We start from the raw sequence: 18,856 nt of genomic DNA on the forward strand, positions 1-18,856 counted from the left end.
AGATCTGGAGAATGCATTTGTACAACATTTATAAAAGCATGAAACTATTCTATTAAATATAAAAATTAAATAGCAACTTCGCTAGAAATTGAGTATACAAGAATGTTGAATCTGTGAATAATAGTTTGCACTAAGTGATCAATTAGGTCAAGCTAAGCTAGACCTCTGCAGCTAGTTGAAAAAATGGGTACCTGAAAAAACTTACCTACTATTTATAAGAACTTCCTAGATCCAATTTCAACAATTACAAGCCTTTAATTAATTAGTTTTGCATGTACCTTGTACTGGTACATGCTACGCCCATTACACAATGTTATAAATCTGACCAGATACGCCCACTTTTTTGTTTCAACACTGGCCCACACTTTCTTTCAATATGAAAGTACATGTACATGTATGTACAACAATTCTACACAACTTGGTAGCAACATTGATATCTCGATCCCTGAGCACTGGGCATGAGATGCCTTGATCCCAGGCCACACTGAATGGAGGCCTTGTAGGAGGCTAGGGATGCTTCTATTAAAAGCTGTCTTGGTATCTTTCAATTTAAAATTATAATTATCAGCGTACTAGGTACACAAATATTGAGGAATGCATAATTATAAGTATGTGTTCAATACATGTACATGTATATAACTGGTAAAAATGTTTGCCAAGTTTATAAGTCGTTGAACAAAATAATGTTCGATGTGTTCATGTCTCAACGACGTAGTTGGGATGAACCAGGAATGGATCTTCGTCTGACTCCTCCCCCATCACCAACGGCAACAGAATGTGGTCCTACACACAAAAAACGCAATTCTAATTAAGCACAAAAGTATTGTTTTAATCAGCATGCAATACGCACATACCAATACACTACTAGTGCACAAAATCTCGAACAAACTGCGAAAAGAATCATGTACAAATGCTACGAGGACCATGCATGTACTTTTTGGAAAACTTTCCACCTAGCTTTACATTAGAGACAAATGGGCCCATGGAGACGAGGCTAACTGCACGTGCACTCATGATTGACTCACATGTTGCACAAGTCTCTCGATGACCTTCTCCACGAGGAGCTTCTTCTCCGTCAGCTCCTCCACATTCTCTATGTCATCAGCCACCTCCTTCAGGTACCAGTTCACTAGGTCACCTTCACGAACTCCGCTAGAATCTGGAGGGGGGAGGAGTGTACGTGATGTAGCATCAATACCCCTATCACACCAAAACATGTATTTCAAACTGTCACAATCAGGGGTACAAATCAAAGCCAAGTCGTAGTGTAATAGTTACAAACAAACATAATGTAGCTGAAGTGATCAGTGTACATACAGCAATCAACACTACAGCCTTTTAATGGCCACTCATGAAGAAAGGCTAACCCAGATATAAAGGCCACGCCAAATAAACAGTTTGTGTACTAAACAAACCCTCAGTCAATAAGGGCCCACACTTAATTGTTCCCCAAAGGTGTCCGCTATAGAGGGGTTTACTACTGACAGCTGCACCTTTGTCTGCCTCCTTGCTCTGACGCATGTGCAGGATGAGCAGGTTGGAGATGATACGATATTCCTCATACGTAACTCGTATCTTTTTGGTCTTCACCGGCGGTTGGGTGGATGGATCTGATTGATCTATTGGAGTATGGCCGTTCACTCCATTCTCGCCATTGACACTATTCTCACCATTGGTCATGCAGTCCTCACCATTGCCTACAGTAATGCACATGTGTGTAAAGTTATGAAAATGCTAGAAATTGAGAAAAGTTATGGACGCTCAAGTAAGTTTGTTAGCGAAACACCCCATTTATTACTAGCCTTTGGTCTAAAAGTAATTGTTAAGCACATTTAATATCAGCCAGAATTTATTTTCTCAAGGGAATAATTATTACTTGATGCTAAGAGCCACAGTATAATGACACCACCCACCATTGATGATCTGTTCATCCTCGTCAAAGTTGATGTCAGGAGTCTCCACACGAATAATGGACTTATTGAGCAAACGAAAGCCTTCCTTCACATGCTTGGGTTGTACCTGAGGCATGTATAGTCATGTAATGAACCTGATGACCATCATAATATAATATCCAACAAATCATTTATATTTTGTACACACACCTACAAAATCCACTCTACACCCACACACACCCCTCACTCTTTACACTCCACACACCTCATCAGAGCAGTGGATCCTGGCCATGGCCTCCGCGAGTCGTATCAAACTCTCCAACTGTCTCACGGTGATTCTCCATGACGACCGAGCCACGCCCGAGCAGTCTCTCTGCCGTAGTTTCTTGTACTGCTCCACCATGTACTCACCAGAGGTGGGGCTGATACGAGGCTTGAACTGCCGAGCAAACAATACGTAACGTTGGATCTCCTCCTGAAGGGGGCGGGGTCACAGTGGTACAATGACGTATTGATTTGCAACTGATCAATTACCTATACTAGCTAATATAGTACACCATCTAAAAACCACGTATCTCCGCTGTTTTTACGATAATTGTAACGAAGAACTTCAAATTTATCATAACTTATTCAAGTAAAATGGCTGGTATATTATTCAGGCCGTAACTACAACCCTCCCCACGTCCGCACCACTCACGAGGGAATAGACACGCTCCACTGCCTCTGTCTTGTGACTGTGGAGGTCCACAATACGCCTAGCGATGGCATAGTCAGTCACCTGTGGAGGAGGGGGAGCATCAATCAACACACTAGGTCAAGGTATCACACTCAAAAAAAAATGTGCAGTATTGAACCCTAACCCTGAACCCCAAATAGCTAAAAAATGGAAAAAGACAGCAGCGCTTAATTTACATTTAAAGCATGTCTTCATGCAGATATTAAAGCACTCACCCACTAAACCACCACTAACAGTGCACCTGTCATACACATTGACATACCAGTGTAGACAACAAAACCATAATTCAATTAGATAGCCAGAAAATAGTTTTAGTTCATACTTGGGTTAATTATGATTTTGCTTTTCATTGCACAGTTGCAGCTAGGGTACATTAGAGGTCAATTGGTACACACACCTCGTTACATTCGTCCACTATGATAAAGAAGAGGTCAAAGCACGACATGATTGGGGCAGTGAGCTGGATGTTCATCTTGAGGGATTTTGACCGGTCATAGCGACCACCAATCGGATTAGCCGCAGCTAGGATGGATGTACGAGCATTGAGGGTTGCCTTGACACCAGCCTTGGTGATTGAAATGGTCTGTTGCTCCATGGCTTCATGAATGGCTACTTGGTCTTTGAGGTCCATCTTGTCAAACTCGTCAATACAACAAACTCCCTGTAGGGGGAGGGCATTTAAATTAGTATGCACTGGCTGTACATTAGCTACATATGAACATGATTATCTGCTACTGGTAACAAATTCAAGGTAATCCTCGTCATTTCAAAGCAGAACACATACAGTATTAACTATACCTATATACATACATGTGTAAACAGCCTAGATACGACTTTATGGATGTGTACAAGCAAGTATAATAATGATGAGAGCTAGCTCACATTGTCAGTGAGCATGAGAGCACCAGCCTCTATAACAAACTCGTGACTCTCGTCCTTGACCACGGCAGCTGTGAGTCCAGCTGCTGTCGAGGCCTTGCCACTAGTGTACACTGCACGAGGACTGAACTCCTCCACTCTCCTACACAGTGAGTAGTGCAAGGGATAGTAACGGTGTGTACGTGATGACACAAACTGAAGTCTACTTCTAGCTGGTTGGAGCTTATCAGCTCTGCAGCATACAAAGAAGCGTTTTTTAACAAGGAATCCAATGGTATATGAAATTTTGAATTTCAGTTAAGTATAACAAAGTTATGAAGGTCAACCTCAACACAAATAACAAAATACACTCACTTGAGGAACTGGCTCTTGCCACAGGACGGGTCCCCCACGATGCACACGTTGATGTCCCCACGGAGATGAGTCCCCTCCATGGTCGTCTTGGGCACACCACCGAACAGCATCAGTAGAACACCTCGCTTCACCTCATCGTTGCCTGTCAATTAGGGTCAAATTATCCATCTTCAGAGCTTGGTTGGTCATCAGTGGGTACCGGTAACTTCATCTTGTTCATTGAGATTGTCACTTTTAGTGAGGTTATTGAGATCTGATTGATAGTGGAGTCTCGCAAGCAGTGGCTCTGCTCTCTCTGTAGTTGTGTAATGGGTCCATGCAACTGATGCAGCTTCAGATACAGAGTGTGCTAGGTACTTGTCCATTTTCACTTGTAATAAGATGGTAAAGATCCTCATAACACAATCACAAACCAAAATAGGCAGCAGGCAGGTAAAGATCATCAGTAGAACTAACTGCTTCTCAATCAAAAGTAAATTATTACATACACATAAAACACAGATTGCTACTGCCCACACACACAAATAATAACTAAAATATAACAACAGATCCTTCACTGCGCACATAAACAAAACCATCACTGTCCACAGCTACTCCACGAGGAGAAGTGATATGACCATTACCAAATGATGTGACAAACTGGCCGTCTTTAGTGAACACTGATACACGATAATCAGCAACATAAACAAAACCAGTGACACACACACCGCGAGGGCCATACAAATCTCCTTGTCCATTTCCTTTCTTTCCAATCGAGCGAATAAACCGACCATCCATAGTGAGCACTTGAACACGATCATTACTACAGTCAGTGACATACACCATTTGTTCATTGTCCACTGCAACATCCTCTGGTTCGTTAAAATGCTCATTACCAGTTCCTATTGAACCAATCTGCTTGACTGGCTCCAGCTCTGTCGTCAACACTTGGACTCTGTGATTATTCTGATAGCACACAAACACTTGATCACCAGCGACTGCTATCCCTCGAGGGAAGTTGAGTTCCTTTGGACCACTTCCCTTCGTCCCAAACCTCTTTAGCAGATCTCCTCTTTTGTTGAACTTGTACACACAGCGTTTTATGCTATCACAGACATAGATGTTGTCTTCCTTGTCTACTGCCACACCACAGATACCGTCAAACCCATGCTTTGATTTGCTGATACTTTGAATTTGTTCTCCTTTTTTGTCAAACACCAAAACATCACCAAGAAAGTCAGTTACAATCAGTTCTTCTGATGAGTTGAATGCCATATACACAGGGATGTTGATTCCTTTTATCTGCTTCACTGGTTTGTCCAGCTTGGTGGGGGGTATTTTTACGAACACAGAGAAGGGGCTTCCTGGTATGGGCTGGTCGTCCACTGAGATCAGGAGGTGGTGTCGACCACGTACCCTAGGGGTGTACTCAACGCTGTACACTCCACCCATCAAAGACACTGCTTGCAATTGTTGGGTCGATTGATCAACTAGCGATTTCAGTACTGCTTGTGGTTTGCCTTGTTTTGAACTGATATAGACATTCAGACTTGCACATTTGTCAACTTCAGCTGTTTTGATACCGTCTCCTTTCACAATCGGCTTTCCTTCACACACAATAACATTGTTCTCACACAACTTCTTGAGATCCTCACAAACAAACACTTCAATTCCAAAATCATCTTTCTCCACTGGATCAGGATTGGCTGCTTCCTTCCCTCGCTTCACCACCTCGGCATCGATTCGACTCACCACCTGCTCTTGCATCGTAATCAGCTCTTCATCACTTGCATTCTCCAGTGTACGCTCTACAAAGTCAATCAAACTCTGAGCAGTGCCCAGGGACAGGTCCAGACCCTTCTCTTGAATCGTCAGCTTCTCCATCTTTGAATCAGCCAAAGCAGAAGATTCTCGTAAAACACGGACCTTGCATCGATCGAGAATATCGTGTAGCTCCTGGAACTTGGCATTCACTTGTCTCTCTGTCAGTTCTTTCTGAGCCTGGATCTTCTGTTTAGTTCCTTTCACTTGATTCACAGCGGTGCTCAGATCAGGCAGTAGGTTCTTGAGTGGGGAGAGGTGCTCCGTCAGCTTTTTGCGAGTTGCGGGGGCGGCTTTTTTGACAAATTCATAATTGTGTCCAGCGTGTTCAATAACGATACAGTCTCGACAGATGAGCTTGTTGCAATCGAAACAAAAAATCTTTTTTAGCTCCTCATGATCTTCGCATTTTGGGGGTGGTGGGCTTTCGAATGTTAGTTCTTTCACTCCGCCCTGTTTAAGCTCGTCCAGAGTGGAGATGGCATGTCCGGCAAATACTCTCAATCGTTTATGAGACTTCACACAATCTTCACAGATGAAATTGACACATTGTCGGCAGAATGCAGTGGCCTTTCCCCCAGAGCACATTTCACAAGTGGCCTCCAATTTTCCGTGGGCTTTCTCCATCCTCGAGTAGAGTGCTTTCATCCGGTTGATGAAGAACGCAGTGGGCAGTCTGTCAGGGTTGTTGTCTGGCAATAGAGTGGGCTCACGACAGTCGGGGCAGGGGAACGGCTGGTTGGGTGGGTAGCGACTGGAGAGTGTGAGGATGCATTGCTTGCAGTAGTAGTGACAACAAGGGAGCAGCTTTGGCTCCTGGTAGCGGTCATGACAGATGCCACAGGTCACCTCTTGCTCGAGATCAGCAATAACTGGATCAGGTCCTTCGGCCATCGTTAGTTAAGATCTGGGGAATGCATTTGTACAACATTTATAAAAGCATGAAACTATTCTAATATAAAAAATTAAATAGCAACTTCCCTAGAAATTGAGTATACAAGAATGTTGAATCTGTGAATAATATTTTGCACTAAGTGATCAATTAGGTCAAGCTAAGCTAGACCTCTGCAGCTAGTTGAAAAAACTTACCTACTATTTATAAACTAGATATATAGATCCCATGCCCAACAAGCCAGTTTTGCCTGTACCTTGTACTGGTACATCCATTACACAATGTTATAAATCTGACCAGATACGCCCATTTTTTATAAATCTGACCAGATACGCCCACTTTTTTGTTTCAACACTGGCCCACACTTTCTTTCAATATGAAAGTACATGTAATTGTATGTACAACAATTCTACACAACTTGGTAGCAACATTGATATCTCCCTGAGCACTGGGCATGAGATGCCTTGATCCCAGGCCGCACTGAAGATGGAGGCCTTGTAGGAGGCTAGGGATGCTTCTATTAAATAGCAACTTCGCTAGAAATTGAGTATACAAGAATGTTGAATCTGTGAATAATAGTTTGCACTAAGTGATCAATTAGGTCAAGCTAAGTTAGACCTCTGCAGCTAGTTGAAAAAACGGGTACCCGAAAAAACTTACCTACTATTTATAAGAACTTCCTAGATCCTTTAATTTCAACAATTACACAAGCCTTTGTTTTGCATGTACCTTGTACTGGTACATGCTACGCCCATTACACAATGTTATAAATCTGACCAGATACGCCCACTTTTTTGTTTCAACACTGGCCCACACTTTCTTTCAATATGAAAGTACATGTACATGTATGTACAACAATTCTACACAACTTGGTAGCAACATTGATATCTCCCTGAGCACTGGGCATGAGATGCCTTGATCCCAGGCCACACTGAATGGAGGCCTTGTAGGAGGCTAGGGATGCTTCTATTAAAAGCTGTCTTGGTATCTTTCAATTTAAAATTATAATTATCAGCGTACTAGGTACACAAATATTGAGGAATGCATAATTATAAGTATGTGTTCAATACATGTACATGTATATAACTGGTAAAAATGTTTGCCAAGTTTATAAGTCGTTGAACAAAATAATGTTCGATGTGTTCATGTCTCAACGACGTAGTTGGGATGAACCACCAGGAATGGATCTTCGTCTGACTCCTCCCCCATCACCAACGGCAACAGAATGTGGTCCTACACACAAAAAACGCAATTCTAATTAAGCACAAAAGTATTGTTTTAATCAGCATGCAATACGCACATACCAATACACTACTAGTGCACAAAATCTCAAACAAACTGCGAAAAGAATCATGTACAAATGCTACGAGGACCATGCATGTACTTTTTGTAAAACTTTCCACCTAGCTTTACATTAGAGACAAATGGGCCCATGGAGACGAGGCTAACTGCACGTGCACTCATGATTGACTCACATGTTGCACAAGTCTCTCGATGACCTTCTCCACGAGGAGCTTCTTCTCCGTCAGCTCCTCCACATTATCTATGTCATCAGCCACCTCCTTCAGGTACCAGTTCACTAGGTCACCTTCACGAACTCCGCTAGAATCTGGAGGGGGGAGGAGTGTACGTGATGTAGCATCAATACCTCTATCACACCAAAGCATGTATTTCAAACTGTCACAATCAGTGGGTATAAATCAAAGCCAAGTCGTAATGTATATATAGTTACAAACAAACATAATGTAGCTGAAGTGATCAGTGTACATACAGTAATCAACACTACAGCCTTTTAATGGCCACTCATGAAGAAAGGCTAACCCAGATATAAAGGCCACGCCAAATAAACAGCCTGTGTACTAAACAAACCCTCAGTCAACAAGGGCCCACACTTAATTGTTCCCCAAAGGTGTCCGCTATAGAGGGGTTTACTACTGACAGCTGCACCTTTGTCTGCCTCCTCGCTCTGACGCATGTGCAGGATGAGCAGGTTGGAGATGATACGATATTCCTCATACGTAACTCGTATCTTCTTGGTTTTCACCGGCGGTTGAGTGGATGGATCTGATTGGTCTATTGGAGTGTGGCCGTTCACTCCATTCTCGCCATTGACACCATTCTCACCATTGGTCATGCAGTCCTCATCATTGCCTACAGTAATGCACATGTGTGTAAAGTTATGAAAATGCTAGAAATTGACAAAAGTTATGGACGCTCAAGTAAGTTTGTTAGCGACCATTTATTACTAGCCTTTGGTCTAAAAGTAATTGTTAAGCACATTTAATATCAGCCAGAATTTATTTTCTCAAGGGAATAATTATTACTTGATGTTAAAGGGCACAGTATAATGACACCACCCACCATTGATGATCTGTTCATCCTCGTCAAAGTTGATGTCAGGAGTCTCCACACGAATAATAGACTTATTGAGCAAACGAAAGCCTTCTTTCACATGCTTAGGTTGTACCTGAGGCATGTATAGTCATGTAATGAACCTGATGACCATCATAATAATTATAATATCCAACAAATCATAAGTTGTATTCTGTACACACACCTACAAAATCCACTCTACACCCACACACACCCTCACTCTTCACACCCCTCACACTCCACACACCTCATCAGAGCAGTGGATCCTGGCCATGGCCTCTGCAAGTCGTATCAAACTCTCCAGCTGTCTCACGGTGATTCTCCATGACGACCGAGCCACGCCCGAGCAGTCTCTCTGCCGTAGTTTCTTGTACTGCTCCACCATGTACTCACCAGAGGTGGGGCTGATACGAGGCTTGAACTGACGAGCAAACAATACGTAGCGTTGGATCTCCTCCTGAAGGGGGCGGGGTCACAGTGGTACAATGACGTATTGATTTGCAACTGATCAATTACCTATACTAGCTAATATAGTACACCATCTAAAAACCACGTATCTCCGCGGTTTTTTACGATAATTGTAACGAAGAACTTCAAATTTACCATAACTTATTCAAGCAAAAAGGCTGGTATATTATTCAGGCCGTAATTACAACCCTCCCCCTGTCCACACCACTCACGAGGGAATAGACACGCTCCACTGCCTCTGTCTTGTGACTGTGGAGGTCCACAATACGCCTAGCGATGGCATAGTCAGTCACCTGTGGAGGAGGGGGAGCATCAATCAACACACTAGGTCATGGTATCACACTCAAAAAAAAATGCGCAGTATTGAACCCTAACCCTGAACCCCAAATAGCTAAAAAATGGAAAAAGACAGCAGCGCTTAATTTACATTTAAAGCATGTCTTCATGCAGATATTAAAGCACTCACCCACTAAACCACCACTAACAGTGCACCTGTCATACACATTGACATACCAGTGTAGACAACAAAACCATAATTCAATTAGATAGCCAGAAAATAGTTTTAGTTCATACTTGGGTTAATTATGATTTTGCTTTTCGTTGCACACACACACCTCGTTACACTCATCCACTATGATGAAGAAGAGGTCAAAGCGCGACATTATGGGGGCAGTGAGCTGGATGTTCATCTTGAGTGATTTTGACCGGTCATAGCGACCACCAATCGGATTAGCCGCAGCTAGGATGGATGTACGAGCATTGAGAGTTGCCTTGACACCAGCCTTGGTGATTGAGATGGTCTGTTGCTCCATGGCTTCATGAATGGCTACTTGGTCTTTGAGGTCCATCTTGTCAAACTCGTCAATACAACAAACTCCCTGCAGGGGGAGGGCATTTAAATTAGTATGTACTGACTGTACATTAGCTACATATGAACATGATTATCTGCTACTGGTAAACAAATTCAAGGTAATCCTCGTCATTTCAAAGCAGAACACATACAGTATTAACTATACCTATATACATACATGTGTAAACAGCCTAGATACGACTTTATGGATGTGTACAAGCAAGTATAATAATTATGAGAGTCAGCTCACATTGTCAGCGAGCATGAGAGCGCCAGCCTCTATAGCAAACTCGTGACTCTCCTCGTCCTTGACCACGGCAGCTGTGAGTTCAGCTGCTGTCGAGGCCTTGCCACTAGTGTACACTGCACGAGGACTGAACTCCTCCACTCTCCTACACAGTGAGTAGTGCAAGGGATAGTAACGGTGTGTACGTGATAACACAAACTAAAGTCTACTTCTAGCTGGTTGGAGCTTACCAGCTCTACAGCATACAGATAGAAGCGTTTTTTAACAAGGAATCTAATGGTATGAATTTTTGAATTTCAGTGAAGTTACGTGTATGACAACATTATGAGTCAACCTCAACACAAATAACAAAATACACTCACTTGAGGAACTGGCTCTTGCCACAGGACGGGTCCCCCACGATGCACACGTTGATGTCCCCACGGAGATGAGTCCCCTCCATGGTCGTCTTGGGCACACCACCGAACACCATCAGTAGAACACCTCGCTTCACCTCATCGTTGAAGCACACGTTGATGTCCCCACGGAGACGAGTCCCCTCCGTGGTCGTCTTGGGCACACCACCGAACAGCATCAGTAGAACACCTCGCTTCACCTCATCGTTGAAGCACACGTTGATGTCCCCACGGAGATGAGTCCCCTCCGTGGTCGTCATGGGCACACCACCGAACAGCATCAGTAGAACACCTCGCTTCACCTCATCGTTGAAGCACACGTTGATGAAGCGAGGTGTTTTACTGATGCTGTTCGGTGGTGTGCCCAAGACGACCATGGAGGGGATTTATCTCCGTGGGGACATCAACGTGTGCATCGTTGTCTTGCATTGCTATGACTTCATCACTTTGCTGCCGTGTGGTGTTTTGTGATACAACGGTTTCTATCGTAATATTTTCAGGGATGTCTTGCACTTCTCTGGTTTCATCCTAGACTGGGGGGAGGGGCTGCTTTTGTACCTCAAATGTAGCTTGCTGTGTAATGAACGTGGCTTCTGCTGCTAATGCTTGAGACATTATCACCTGGTTGTTGAGCTCACAAACTAGGGACTGGGCCGTGTAGGGGTCAAATTGTCCATCTTCAGAGCTTGGTTGGTCATCAGTGGGTACCGGTACTTCATCTTGTTCATTGAGATTGTCACTTTTAGTGAGGTTATTGAGATCTGATTGATAGTGGAGTCTCACAAGCAGTGGCTCTGCTCTCTCTGTAGTTGTATAATGGGTCCATGCAACTGATGCAGCTTCAGATACAGAGTGTGCTAGGTACTTGTCCATTTTCACTTGTAATAAGATGGTAAAGATCCTCATAACACAATCACAAACAATCTTTCCCAAAATAGGCAGCAGGCAGGTAAAGATCATCAGTAAAACTAACTGCTTCTCAATCAAAAGTAAATTATTACATACACATAAAACACAGATTGCTACTGCCCACACACACAAATAATAACTAAAATATAACAACAGATCCTACACTGCACACATAAACAAAACCATCACTGTCCACAGCTACTCCATAAGGATCAGTGATATGACCATTACCAAACGATGTGACAAACTGACCGTCTTTAGTGAACACTGACACACACTCGTTACCATAATCAGCAACATAAACAAAACCAGTGACACACACACCAAAAGGGCGAGACAGATCTCCTTGTCCATTTCCTTTCTTTCCAATCGAGCGAATAAACCGACCATCCATAGTGAGCACTTGAACACGATTATTACAATAGTCAGTGACATACACCATTTGTTCATTGTCCACTGCAACATCATGTGGGAGGTTAAAATGTCCATTACCAGATCCCTTTGAACCAATCTGCTTGACTGGCTCCAGCTCTGTTGTCAACACTTGGACTCTGTGATTGTATCGATCGCACACAAACACTTGATCACCAGCGACTGCTATCCCTCGAGGGTAGTTGAGTTCCTTTGGACCACTTCCATTCGTCCCAAACCTCTTCAGTAGGTCTCCTCTTTTGTTGAACTTGTACACACAGTGTTTGCCGCTATCACAGACATAGATGTTGTCCTCCTTGTCTACTGCCACACCATAGATACCGCCAAACCCATGCTTTGATTTGCTGATGCTTCGAATTTGTTTTCCTTTCTTGTCAAACACCAAAATATAACCGCTATAGTCAGTTACAATCAGTTCTTCTGATGAGTTGAATGCCATATATCGAGGGTTGTTGATTCCTCTTATCACCCTCACTGGTTTGTCCAGCTTGGTGGGGGGAATTTTGATGAACACAGAGAAGGGGCTTCCTGGGATGGGCTGATCGTCCACTGAGATCAGGAGGTGGTGTCGACCACGTACCTTAGGGGTGTACTCAACACTGTACACTCCACCCCTCACAGGCACTGCTTGCAATTGTTGAGATGATTCATCAACTAGCGATTTTAGAGTCACTTTAATTTTTGAAGAACATTGTCGTGGCTGGTATGTATTGATTGAAAAGCAAGCAGGTTTATCGATTTCAGCATTTTTAGCTCCATCTCCTTCCACAGTGCACTTTGTTAGATCCACTTTAGTACCGTCATACACAAAAACGTTCTTCACACACAACTTCTTGAGATCTTCACAAACAAAAATTTCAACTTCAAAATCATCTTTCTCCACTGGATCGGGATTGGCTGCTTCCTTCCCTCGCTTCACCACCTCGGCATCGATTCGACTCACCACCTGCTCTTGCATCGTAATCAGTTCTTCATCACTTGCATTCTCCAGTGTACGCTCTACAAAGTCAATCAAACTCTGAGCAGTGCCCAGGGACAAGTCCAGACCCTTCTCTTGAACTGTCAGCTTCTCCATCTTTGAATCAGCCAAAGCAGAAGATTCTCGTAAAACACGGATCTTGCATTGATCGAGAATATCGTGTAGCTCTTGAAACTTGGCATTCACTTGTCTCTTAGTCAGTTCTTTCTGGGCCTGGATCTTCTGTTTAGTTCCTTTCACTTGATTCACAGCGGTGCTCAGATCAGGCAGTAGGTTCTTGAGTGGGGAGAGGTGCTCCGTCAGCTTTTTGCGAGTTGCGGGGGCGGCTTTCTTTACAAATTCGTAATTGTGTCCAGCGTGTTCAATAACGATACAGTCTCGACAGATGAGCTTGTTGCAATCGAAACAGAAAATCTTTTTTGGCTCTTCGTGATCTTCACATTTTGGGGGTGGTGGGTTTTCGAATGTTAGTTCTTTGACTCCGCCCTGTTTGAGCTCGTCCAGAGTGGAGACGATATGTGTAGCAAACAATTTCATACGTTGATGAGATTCTACACATTTTTCACACATAAACTGGACACACTGTCGGCAGAATGCAGTGGCCTTTCCCCCAGGGCACATTTCACAGGTTGTCTCCAACTTGCCGTGGGCTTTCTCCATCCTCGAGTGAAGTGCTTTCATCCTGTTGATGAAGAACGCAGTGGGCAGTCTGTCTGGGTTGTTGTCTGGCAATAGAGTGGGATCACGACAGTCAGGGCAGGGAAACGGCTGGTTGGGTCGGTAGTGACTGGAGAGTGTGAGGATGCATTGTTTGCAGTAGTAGTGACAACAAGGGAGCAGCTTTGGCTCCTGGTAGCGGTCATGGCAGATGCCACAGGTCACTTCTTGCTCGAGATCAGCAACAACTGGATCAGGTCCTTCGGCCATCGTTAGTTAAGATCTGGGGAATGCATTTGTAATTGTACAACATTTATAAAAGCATGAAACTATTCTAATATAAAATAGCAACTTCGCTAGAAATTGAGTATACAAGAATGTTGAATCTGTGAATAATAGTTTGCACTAAGTGATCAATTAGGTCAAGCTAAGCTAGACCTCTGCAGCTAGTTGAAAAAACGGGTACCCGAATAAACTTACCTACTATTTATAAGAACTTCCTAGATCCTTTAATTTCAACAATTACACAAGCCTTTAATTAATTAGTTTTGCATGTACCTTGTACTGGTACATGCTACGCCCATTACGCAATGTTATAAATCTGACCAGATACGCCCACTTTTTTGTTTAAACACTGGCCCACACTTTCTTTCAATATGAAAGTACATGTACATGTATGTACAAAAATTCTACACAACTTGGTAGCAACATTGATATCTCCCTGAGCACTGGGCATGAGATGCCTTGATCCCAGGCCACACTGAAGATGGAGGCCTTGTAGGAGGCTAGGGATGCTTCTATTAAAAGCTGTCTTGGTATCTTTCAATTTAAAATTATAATTATCAGCGTACTAGGTACACAAATATTGAGGAATGCATAATTATAAGTATGTGTTCAATACATGTACATGTATATAACTGGTAAAAATGTTTGCCAAGTTTATAAGTCGTTGAACAAAATAATGTTCGATGTGTTCATGTCTCAACGACGTAGTTGGGATGAACCACCAGGAATGGATCTTCGTCTGACTCCTCCCCCATCACCAATGGCAACAGAATGTGGTCCTACACACAAAAAATGCAATTCTAATTAAGCACAAAAGTATCGTTTTAATCAGCATGCAATACGCACATACCAATACACTACTAGTGCACAAAATCTCAAACAAACTGCGAAAAGAATCATGTACAAATGCTACGAGGACCATGCATGTACTTTTTGTAAAACTTTCCACCTAGCTTTACATTAGAGACAAATGGGCCCATGGAGACGAGGCTAACTGCACGTGCACTCATGATTGACTCACATGTTGCACAAGTCTCTCGATGACCTTCTCCACGAGGAGCTTCTTCTCTGTCAGCTCCTCCACATTCTCTATGTCATCCGCCACCTCCTTCAGGTACCAGTTCACTAGGTCACCTTCACGAACTCCGCTAGAATCTGGAGGGGGGAGGAGTGTACGTGATGTAGCATCAATACCTCTATCACACCAAAGCATGTATTTCAAACTGTCACAATCAGTGGGTATAAATCAAAGCCAAATCGTAGTGTATATAGTTACAAACAAACATAATGTAGCTGAAGTGATCAGTGTACATACAGCAATCAACACTACAGCCTTTTAATGGCCACTCATGAAGAAAGGCTAACCCAGATATAAAGGCCACGCCAAATAAACAGCCTGTGTACTAAACAAACCCTCAGTCAACAAGGGCCCACACTTAATTGTTCCCCAAAGGTGTCCGCTATAGAGGGGTTTACTACTGACAGCTGCACCTTTGTCTGCCTCCTCGCTCTGACGCATGTGCAGGATGAGCAGGTTGGAGATGATACGATATTCCTCATACGTAACTCGTATCTTCTTGGTCTTCACCGGCGGTTGGGTGGATGGATCTGATTGGTCTATTGGAGTGTGGCCGTTCACTCCATTCTCGCCATTGACACTATTCTCACCATTGGTCATGCAGTCCTCATCATTGCCTACAGTAATGCACATGTGTGTAAAGTTATGAAAATGCTAGAAATTTATAAATAGTTATGCATGGACACTCAAGTAAGTTTGTTAGCGAAACACCCCATTTATTACTAGCCTTTGGTCTAAAAATAATTGTTAAGCACATTTAATATCAGCCAGAATTTATTTTCTCAAGGGAATAATTATTACTTGATGCTAAGAGCCACAGTATAATGACACCACCCACCATTGATGATCTGTTCATCCTCGTCAAAGTTAATGTCCGGAGTCTCCACACGAATAATGGACTTATTGAGCAAACGAAAGCCTTCCTTCACATGCTTGGGTTGTACCTGAGGCATGTATAGTCATGTAATGAACCTGATGACCATCATAATATAATATCCAACAAATCATTAAGTTATATTCTGTACACACACCTACAAAATGACCCACACAGGCCACTCTACACCCACACACACCCCTCACTCTTTACACTCCACACACCTCATCAGAGCAGTGGATCCTGGCCATGGCCTCCGCGAGTCGTATCAAACTCTCCAACTGTCTCACGGTGATTCTCCATGACGACCGAGCCATGCCCGAGCAGTCTCTCTGCCGTAGTTTCTTGTACTGCTCCACCATGTACTCACCAGAGGTGGGGCTGATACGAGGCTTGAACTGACGAGCAAACAATACGTAGCGTTGGATCTCCTCCTGAAGGGGGCGGGGTCACAGTGGTACAATGACGTATTGATTTGCAACTGATCAATTACCTATACTAGCTAATATAGTACACCATCTAAAAACCACGTATCTCCGCGGTTTTTTACGATAATTGTAACAAAGAACTTCAAATTTACCATAACTTATTCAAGCAAAAAGGCTGGTATATTATTCAGGCCGTAACTACAACCCTCCCCCCGTCCGCACCACTCACGAGGGAATAGACACGCTCCACTGCCTCTGTCTTGTGACTGTGGAGGTCCACAATACGCCTAGCGATGGCATAGTCAGTCACCTGTGGAGGAGGGGGAGCATCAATCAACACACTAGGTCAAGGTATCACACTCAAAAAAAAATGCGCAGTATTGAACCCTAACCCTGAACCCCAAATAGCTAAAAAATGGAAAAAGACAGCAGCGCTTAATTTACATTTAAAGCATGTCTTCATGCAGATATTAAAGCACTCACCCACTAAACCACCACTAACAGTGCACCTGTCATACACATTGACATACCAGTGTAGACAACAAAACCATAATTCAATTAGATAGCCAGAAAATAGTTTTAGTTCCATACTTGGGTTAATTATGATTTTGCTTTTCGTTGCACACACACACCTCGTTACACTCATCCACTATGATGAAGAAGAGGTCAAAGCGCGACATTATGGGGGCAGTGAGCTGGATGTTCATCTTGAGTGATTTTGACCGGTCATAGCGACCACCAATCGGATTAGCCGCAGCTAGGATGGATGTACGAGCATTGAGAGTTGCCTTGACACCAGCCTTGGTGATTGAGATGGTCTGTTGCTCCATGGCTTCATGAATGGCTACTTGGTCTTTGAGGTCCATCTTATCAAACTCGTCAATACAACAAACTCCCTGCAGGGGGAGGGGCATTTAGTATACACTGTACATTACCTACAATAGTTTAGATGTTAGCAGCCAAAACATTACGGAAATACCAAAGAACGTGCTAGAATAAAACTGATTGATAAGCTACCACTTATACAAGTACATGTACATTACACAAATTCATGGTAAGACATGGCTGAAAAAGTACAGGCCTGATATATACAAGCAAGTATAATAATGAGAGTTAGCTCACATTGTCAGCGAGCATGAGAGCGCCAGCCTCTATAACAAACTCGTGACTCTCCTCGTCCTTGACCACGGCAGCTGTGAGTCCAGCTGTTGTCGAGGCCTTGCCACTAGTGTACACTGCACGAGGACTGAACTCCTCCACTCTCCTGTACAGTGAGTAGTGCAAGGGATAGTAACGGTGTGTATGTGATGACACAAACTAAAGTCTACTTCTAGCTGGTTGGAGCTTATCAGCTCTGCAGCATACAGATAGAAGCGTTTTTTAACAAGGAATCCAATGGTATATGAATTTTTGAATTTCAGTGAAGTTATGACAACATTATGAAAGTCAACCTCAACACAAATAACAAAATACACTCACTTGAGGAACTGGCTCTTGCCACAGGACGGGTCCCCCACGATGCACACGTTGATGTCCCCACGGAGATGAGTTCCCTCCATGGTCGTCTTGGGCACACCACCGAACAGCATCAGTAGAACACCTCGCTTCACCTCATCGTTGAAGCACACGTTGATGTCCCCACGGAGACGAGTCCCCTCCGTGGTCGTCTTGGGCACACCACCGAACAGCATCAGTAGAACACCTCGCTTCACCTCATCGTTGAAGCACACGTTGATGAAGCGAGGTGTTTTACTGATGCTGTTCGGTGGTGTGCCCAAGACGACCATGGAGGGGACTCATCTCCGTGGGGACATCAACGTGTGCATCGTTGTCTTGCATTGCTATGACTTCATCACTTTGCTGCCGTGTGGTGTTTTGTGATACAACGGTTTCTATCGTAATATTTTCAGGGATGTCTTGCACTTCTCTGGTTTCATCCTAGACTGGGGGGAGGGGCTGCTCTTGTACCTCAAATGTAGCTTGCTGTGTAATGAACGTGGCTTCTGCTGCTAATGCTTGAAACATCATCACCTGTTTGTTGAGCTCACAAACTAGGGACTGGGCCGTGTAGGGGTCAAATTGTCCATCTTCAGAGCTTGGTTGGTCATCAGTGGGTACTTCATCTTGTTCATTGAGATTGTCACTTTTAGTGAGGTTATTGAGATCTGATTGATAGTGGAGTCTCGCAAGCAGTGGCTCTGCTCTCTCTGTAGTTGTGTAATGGGTCCATGCAACTGATGCAGCTTCAGATACAGAGTGTGCTAGGCACTTGTCCATTTTCACTTGTAATAAGATGGTAAAGATCCTCATAACACAATCACAAAAGAT

At 43.5% G+C, this 18,856-nt stretch overlaps 6 protein-coding genes across 6 annotated transcripts in view; all 6 read right to left on the reverse strand.

Moving 5' to 3' along the window:
* Positions 1 to 18,856, reverse strand: part of LOC135343563 (E3 ubiquitin-protein ligase TRIM71-like) — a 55,680-nt gene that overhangs the window by 16,041 nt on the left and 20,783 nt on the right. The window lies entirely within an intron of this gene.
* Positions 697 to 4,226, reverse strand: LOC135344294 (DNA replication licensing factor MCM6-like). The gene is made up of 10 exons (XM_064541460.1): positions 4,061 to 4,226; positions 3,862 to 4,003; positions 3,511 to 3,649; positions 3,026 to 3,289; positions 2,590 to 2,670; positions 2,158 to 2,367; positions 1,914 to 2,019; positions 1,494 to 1,697; positions 1,026 to 1,159; positions 697 to 783 (listed from the first exon to the last, which is right to left on the reverse strand). Exons 1-10 carry the CDS (start codon positions 4,224 to 4,226, stop codon positions 697 to 699), a joined length of 1,533 nt encoding a protein of 510 aa, XP_064397530.1.
* Positions 4,020 to 7,188, reverse strand: LOC135343567 (E3 ubiquitin-protein ligase TRIM71-like). Its single transcript, XM_064540541.1, has one exon. It carries the CDS (start codon positions 6,553 to 6,555, stop codon positions 4,393 to 4,395), a length of 2,163 nt encoding a protein of 720 aa, XP_064396611.1. The 5' UTR covers positions 6,556 to 7,188; the 3' UTR covers positions 4,020 to 4,392.
* On the reverse strand, positions 7,661 to 11,195 carry LOC135343678 (DNA replication licensing factor MCM6-like). The gene is made up of 9 exons (XM_064540654.1): positions 10,854 to 11,195; positions 10,495 to 10,636; positions 10,009 to 10,272; positions 9,607 to 9,687; positions 9,174 to 9,383; positions 8,915 to 9,020; positions 8,501 to 8,704; positions 8,029 to 8,162; positions 7,661 to 7,786 (listed from the first exon to the last, which is right to left on the reverse strand). Exons 1-9 carry the CDS (start codon positions 11,165 to 11,167, stop codon positions 7,697 to 7,699), a joined length of 1,545 nt encoding a protein of 514 aa, XP_064396724.1. The 5' UTR covers positions 11,168 to 11,195; the 3' UTR covers positions 7,661 to 7,696.
* LOC135343677 (E3 ubiquitin-protein ligase TRIM71-like) lies at positions 11,877 to 14,409 on the reverse strand. Its single transcript, XM_064540653.1, has 2 exons — positions 14,344 to 14,409; positions 11,877 to 14,146 (listed from the first exon to the last, which is right to left on the reverse strand). The coding sequence occupies exon 2, from the start codon at positions 14,131 to 14,133 to the stop codon at positions 11,935 to 11,937; it is 2,199 nt and encodes a 732-aa protein (XP_064396723.1). The 5' UTR covers positions 14,134 to 14,146; positions 14,344 to 14,409; the 3' UTR covers positions 11,877 to 11,934.
* On the reverse strand, positions 14,817 to 18,855 carry LOC135343583 (DNA replication licensing factor MCM6-like). Its single transcript, XM_064540558.1, has 10 exons — positions 18,008 to 18,855; positions 17,651 to 17,792; positions 17,161 to 17,424; positions 16,758 to 16,838; positions 16,325 to 16,534; positions 16,065 to 16,170; positions 15,938 to 15,948; positions 15,640 to 15,832; positions 15,170 to 15,303; positions 14,817 to 14,927 (listed from the first exon to the last, which is right to left on the reverse strand). Exons 1-10 carry the CDS (start codon positions 18,313 to 18,315, stop codon positions 14,838 to 14,840), a joined length of 1,539 nt encoding a protein of 512 aa, XP_064396628.1. The 5' UTR covers positions 18,316 to 18,855; the 3' UTR covers positions 14,817 to 14,837.

Source organism: Halichondria panicea, chromosome 11 (genome assembly GCF_963675165.1).
Source record: "Halichondria panicea chromosome 11, odHalPani1.1, whole genome shotgun sequence".
NCBI classification, from domain to species: Eukaryota; Metazoa; Porifera; class Demospongiae; order Suberitida; family Halichondriidae; genus Halichondria; species Halichondria panicea.

Coding starts and splice junctions, on each gene's coding strand:
- LOC135344294 (XM_064541460.1), bottom strand. CDS start 4,226: ATGGACAAGTACCTAGCACACTCTGTATCTGAAGCTGCATCAGTTGCA. Junction 3,290..3,510: donor CTCTCATGCTCACTGACAAT/GTGAGCTAGCTC, acceptor CTCCCCCTACAG/GGAGTTTGTTGTATTGACGA. Junction 2,671..3,025: donor TAGTGGACGAATGTAACGAG/GTGTGTGTACCA, acceptor CCTCCTCCACAG/GTGACTGACTATGCCATCGC.
- LOC135343567 (XM_064540541.1), bottom strand. CDS start 6,555: ATGGCCGAAGGACCTGATCCAGTTATTGCTGATCTCGAGCAAGAGGTG.
- LOC135343678 (XM_064540654.1), bottom strand. CDS start 11,167: ATGCTGTTCGGTGGTGTGCCCATGACGACCACGGAGGGGACTCATCTC. Junction 9,384..9,606: donor TGGAGCGTGTCTATTCCCTC/GTGAGTGGTGTG, acceptor CGCCCCCTTCAG/GAGGAGATCCAACGCTACGT. Junction 7,787..8,028: donor TCGAGAGACTTGTGCAACAT/GTGAGTCAATCA, acceptor TTTTGTGTGTAG/GACCACATTCTGTTGCCGTT.
- LOC135343677 (XM_064540653.1), bottom strand. CDS start 14,133: ATGGCCGAAGGACCTGATCCAGTTGTTGCTGATCTCGAGCAAGAAGTG.
- LOC135343583 (XM_064540558.1), bottom strand. CDS start 18,315: ATGGTCGTCTTGGGCACACCACCGAACAGCATCAGTAAAACACCTCGC. Junction 16,839..17,160: donor TAGTGGATGAGTGTAACGAG/GTGTGTGTGTGC, acceptor CCTCCTCCACAG/GTGACTGACTATGCCATCGC. Junction 14,928..15,169: donor TCGAGAGACTTGTGCAACAT/GTGAGTCAATCA, acceptor TTTTGTGTGTAG/GACCACATTCTGTTGCCATT.